The 5,738-nt window shown below is 35.3% G+C and overlaps 1 protein-coding gene across 1 annotated transcript; it reads right to left on the minus strand.

Moving 5' to 3' along the window:
• Nucleotides 1–426: 426 nt before the first annotated feature.
• Nucleotides 427–4,974, minus strand: LOC133869886 (protein yippee-like At5g53940). The gene is made up of 5 exons (XM_062306980.1): nucleotides 4,806–4,974; nucleotides 2,929–2,972; nucleotides 1,414–1,522; nucleotides 802–857; nucleotides 427–718 (listed from the first exon to the last, which is right to left on the minus strand). The coding sequence occupies exons 1-5, from the start codon at nucleotides 4,899–4,901 to the stop codon at nucleotides 640–642; spliced, it is 384 nt and encodes a 127-aa protein (XP_062162964.1). The 5' UTR covers nucleotides 4,902–4,974; the 3' UTR covers nucleotides 427–639.
• Between the last annotated feature and the right edge of the window lie 764 nt (nucleotides 4,975–5,738).

The following is a 5,738-nucleotide window of genomic DNA, read 5'->3' on the forward strand; positions in this document are numbered from 1 at the left end:
AGTATTGTTTTGAAGCCATTTTAAGCCCTAAAGTCTCTCATCTTCCCTTATTTTGTCTCTTTGCACAATTGCACCCCAAAGCATCTTTGTCTGAGACGAAGATGGAGATATGAGATCTCGTCATCTCTAGCTATCTCCGACGCTTCTACTCGACTCCGCCTCCAACATTTTGAAGGCAGAGGCAAGACGAAAATAGCTTCCGTTGAAGGAAAAGTGGAAGTTTTTTTAATCTTCCGACATCGATGGAAGCGGAATGCAAAATCATGAGTTTCAACTCCGATTCCTCGTATGCACACCCTAAAAAGATTCTCTATAATTGAAATTGAGAAATTAGGACATGAGTACGAAGTTCCCACAAAAGGTCAAATTTTTAGGTAATCATCGTCACACCATAACTAAGAGATAAATAATAGAAGGGCATTATCATGACATCAAAACTATTTAGTTTGATTCATTCTAAGTAACTTCTCAAAGAAGTTTCCAAAATATATGGGAATGATAATAACAACATTGGTGGTCAAAATGCCATCCACCTGCGTCACCCGATTCTTGGCTGTGAGACTCCAGTAATGATATATAAACTATATTTTCTAGAATCTAGTATCTAGTATTTCATTTTGAATCAAAAACAGCAACTTTCTATGGATTTTCTGCATCACTCGAACTAGGGAGAGCATCCAAATTGAATTCCTCTGTGACCTCCTCAACTATCCTCCATCTGTTGCATGGATGCGAAGATTTAAAGATCTTAGTTTAGATATAGAAGAATTTGAGAGATACAGAGAAATGCAGAAAGTCTACCTTTCAAGAACAAACTTCCCTTCCTTGTATTTTTGGTTATTGTCATGTGCTGCCACCTATTGGAATGTAACATCAGCATCAGTTGTACTGTTTTGTATCTACTGCAAGGTAGTTTTTAAGTTACACGCGCACCCGGTGGCTGCAGTGTTAGAGCAGCAGCCAGCAGCTGATGGCTGATCTCAACTTAAACAAATAATGGCTTATAGATTAATAGCCACACTTGTGTAGGTGGTAAGTAAAATGTTTGTTTAGATATCACTTCAATTAAAACTATATTACTAACACCTGCTTAAGAGAAGTCTAAAAGGAGCACATCTAAATATTATGATTCATTTCGATTTCAATTGGATGACTCCTTAGTGGAAGCCATTCTGAAGGAAGATAGTTTTTTTAATAAAAAAATCTAGAAGAAAACACCTCTTTCCAACTCTTTCAGCAGCAACTGGATTATTTAACTTATGAAGAATTTATCATGTCTAGACAATTTGTTTACACTAAAACCATATCGTTGGCTGGCATGGCTGCCAAGATTTCCCTCAATAAATATTCTATTGAAACAAACAGTTAATATGTTCCTAGGAAAACATTTTGACTTATGAAGGAGAAGCTTACATATTTCCAACCAACATATTGTCCACAGCAGCAGCAGAAAATATCTTCTACAGTATGAAAACCAGAAGTCATCAGCCTCTCTTCCTGATGTCCAAGTGTTATATTTACCCTGGATGAAACTTCCCTTGGTCAGAAATTATGAAGGACTAAAGCATGCATTCGGATTTCCTCATGTCTCCTGAACAAGAAGAACTATGATATATCTTATTTTGTCAGACATTAATGAGGTTTTAATCATTAGACAGATTTCTAACTGCAAACTGATCCCAATTAATCAAAGTTCAATCATTGAGATCAACATGTTGAATAACTCCAATATATTCCATATATCTCAAGGTAGGGGGACGCTACCCTCTCTCTCGAGCTTCATCTGGAGCTTGGCATTATCCCAATTTTTTCTTGACCAAACCTGTCCCTCTTTTTACATGAAAAGGGCAGTTGAATAAAAAGTCAACGACAAAAGGTTAAGTTCCATCCCTCATGAATCTTGACACCCTCAACCTCTACGCCTCCACTATGCAAAGTACTAACTTTTTGGGTTATTATTTCAATGTTCAAGCCCTTGTAAGTTGTAATGCTATTTTTATTTTAATCTATTTAATGTCTGATTCTTTGAAAAACAAGGGATGAAAAACTGCAATGATAAGGCGCTAATGGAGAAGCAGACGAGTAAAAATACCACAAATGGTTAAAATAATGACCATTGACAAAACCTAGCAAAAATAATGACTATTGACAAAACCTAGCAAAAATGGGTACCAATATATTGGAGCAATTAACACCTTAAATAGAGATTGAATTCGCTGAAAATGTTTTTTTCTTTTTTCTTTTAAAGTAATTGGCCCCAAGGAGTGGAAACAACGACCAATTGACAAAGCCTAGCAAAACTGGGTACCAAGATATTGGAGCAATTAGCACCTTAAATAGAGATTGAAATCGTAGAAATCTTTTTTTTTTTTCTTTTTTCTTTTTTCTTTTAAAGTAATTGGCCCCAAGGGGAGTGGGAAGGAGAGATTCGAACTAAAAATGCTGAAAATCTAAAGTCAAAAGGGATTTAAAAGAGAGGGGAAAAAAAGTAACCATTTCATGAGAATAGGAGGGAGAGGGCTTGCAACTGGTGGCAGAGTTGGAGGAGAGCAATGGCCACTAGTAGAAGGCACATCATGTTTGGTTAATGAGACTAAACTTGGAAAAGATTCCAGAAGGACACATAATTTGGTAACAGAAAAATTAACCTCCCATAGTAGCTGTTATTTGTAAACTAATGCTGAGTAATACGAATCAAATAATAAAGACAGCTTGGGAATTGGCTTAAAATCAAGCCAGAGGTCTAGTTAGAGACCAAATAGAATAAGGGACAAAATGCACAAAAAGCTGGAAATGAAGTTTCTAAGCACTTCAGCCTCCGACCTCATTCATTGGCACAAAGAAACATAATTGTCCACCACTTTATATGTCCAATAATGCAGTCACAGATTACCTAAAATCAAGATGAACAAAAAATATAGAACTTACACATTGCTGAAAAGGTATGCCCTCCCTCGATTGCAATTGAAATTCTGATCACAATACAGAGCAACAAGCTAGAGTCATATTATTGAACATCAAGGCATATCAAATTAAGTAATATTCTATGCAAAAATAAAATAGCAGAGAAAATACTTTCAAACTCAGAATAAGATACAAAAATGAAAAATCTAGGAATTGATAGATCAGGTTTTATGCGTTCTCCTGCTTTGACTTTCTTTTATGTCATCAAGTAAATATATTTAGGAAGACGACGAATGATAAAAAAGATGATTTGCATCCATCATCAAGTAAACATATATATTTTTTTGGGCAAGTCACTATAATATATTACATTAAAAATAACTGACAACCCTGAAACAGGAGAGAGATATCAGGTTTAGAAGTGGCAAAGAGTAGGAAAAAGTATTGGTGCTGGTCAGTTCTGATACCACCCGTAATCCTATTGGGACCAACGCTGAGCAAACTCAGTCCAAGCCCGCCTTATAGGGTCAGAAACACACTGTTCTTTTACTTTTCCTTGTTAAAAATACACTTGTTTGCATTTAAATACATCCATAAGAGTATACACATAAAGAGTTTGTGAAGAGAAATGATACAGAAACTCTAAAGCTTCTAGCTTGGAAGCTCAAACCAAGTTTGAAATTTCACCCTCAGCTCCAACCAACGTTTTTTATTCTGACTTCTAACTTCATCCCTATGAAGGAAAAATGGAGGTATGGTCAAAACTAGTATCCGCTGGAGTCCTAAGTGGCTCACTTTCTCTGTTTCTCTGCTTTGTGTCTGTTAGGACAAAGGCAAGGACTACCATAAAAGCTGCATATTTGTAGGATATTAAAACTATGAACTGCCAATAACTCAACAACTGTTATAAAATGAGAAGTAGAAAAATGGGGGGAATAAAACAAAGGTTCAATTGATGGATGCATTAAGAGAAATAGGCTGGGGCAATGGGGGTGATTGAAAACCAGCTCCGATTTGTCCTTAGGTATTTGCTTATTTTTGTTTCCATTGATTTATGTCAGTAACCAATTGTGCTTGAATATTCACTCTTCCTGTTTCTGTTGAATTTCTGCCAGTAGCCACTTACAAACCCTCTTTTTCATTGCTATTATTACTCTATTCACTTAATTACCTGAAAACCTCATGCATTGGCAATCGAGGAGAGTTTCACCCCAGACCTTGTGTACATGAACCAGGACCTGAGCCAGTTGTTCTAAACCATGCATGAATAAATCCTTGATCACATCACTACCTAATTTAAAATGTCCACCATAGGATCTACCTCGGTGCCCAATTACTTTTACATCAAATATTTTCTCACTCCTTCAACTTTCCATGATCACCCTAACTAACAAACAGACTTCCATGCTGGGCCTTCCTGTCATGAATTCAAATTTTACTTTTCCCAATGATTTTCTCTCATACGAAGTTCCCTACACCATCACCATTCACACGTTTGCATGCCCTGACAAACCATCCGATCCTACAACGTTCCCTAATTCTCATCATTTTCAAAACCTTCTTGTTTAACTCTCACCTCAACAAAACCAAAATCCAGACACAAAAAATCACAACGGTACCAAAATCTAAACCATGCATAATTCAAAAATACCCCAGTTTCCACCAGGTACTAAACACCCAATTACCTCCTAGCAAGGCTCCTAATCCCAGCTCAATAACAACAATGGTTACCGATTCCCACAAAATATTAAACACCCAATTACCATCTAGCAAGGCTCTATAAACCCTTTTCAGATTTTGATCCGTTGCAACATATTCACACAAATCAAAGGAAAAAAAACTTTGGGCGTGTGGCTAATAACTAGTATCATTATGTGAATGGAAAGAGAGGAAGAGCGTACCCTAGAGATAATGTTGCCGGCAAGAGCAAGAGCGCTCTCGCAGAATCTGCATCGGTAAGCCTTGCCTTCGAGGTCCACCAGAAACACCCTCCCCATGTTGCATCCGTAACTCCAAATTCAACTCTTGCTTTCGTTGTTACAGCGGCAATAGCCAATAAGCCAATAAGCCACCAAGTCATTACAGGTTTGGCAGTTGACGTTTCTATACCGGAACCGGGAATTTCCAGTGCTTTTTTATTTTTTTATTTATTTTTATTGTGGTAATTTCATTTTATACTCAAGTGCTTGGGTCCAATTTGATTTGATTTATCAATGTGTACTTTGAAAATGAAATTAAAGTTTAATATTTGTATAAATCTTGTATCTTGGAAAAAAAATCTAAAAAACATAATAGTAAACTCATTATATATATATATATATCAAACTTATCAAGCTAATCTAATACATCGTTAACTGCAATAAAATAAAATTTTAACTATTAAATAAATTTTCTCCGTTTAACATAAAATAAAGAAGATTGTTATCCAATTAAAGGAGTGAAGGAAGAGGACATTAATAATAATAATAATAGTAATAATATTTTTTTGGTAAGTGCTACATAAAGATAGATGTTTATATTAAAAGGCAAAAAGGGTTATTTGTTATTAGTTAATTTTCAAACTAAATGTGTTTTTTTCCTAACTAATTATGCTCTGTGAGGCCAAATAAAATATGCATATAAGACTGTAACTTTTAACTTTTACTAGAATTTGTTGCTTAACTTTTGTGTCTAGTTGGATTTTTTTTTTTAATAATTCTGTAACATTTTTATAACCCAAATAGAAAAAATAGAATAGATAACTCTAACAAAACAATTTCACATATACATTCAAAAATTTCTTATATCCAAACCTGATATATTAACTGTTTAATGGCAGTCTGAGCTAAACTATG

This window comes from Alnus glutinosa, chromosome 5, assembly GCF_958979055.1.
Source record: "Alnus glutinosa chromosome 5, dhAlnGlut1.1, whole genome shotgun sequence".
Taxonomy (NCBI): Eukaryota; Viridiplantae; Streptophyta; class Magnoliopsida; order Fagales; family Betulaceae; genus Alnus; species Alnus glutinosa.

Coding starts and splice junctions, on each gene's coding strand:
- LOC133869886 (XM_062306980.1), bottom strand. CDS start 4,901: ATGGGGAGGGTGTTTCTGGTGGACCTCGAAGGCAAGGCTTACCGATGC. Junction 858..1,413: donor AATATGTTGGTTGGAAATAT/GTAAGCTTCTCC, acceptor ACATTCCAATAG/GTGGCAGCACATGACAATAA. Junction 719..801: donor GGGAAGTTTGTTCTTGAAAG/GTAGACTTTCTG, acceptor TCCATGCAACAG/ATGGAGGATAGTTGAGGAGG.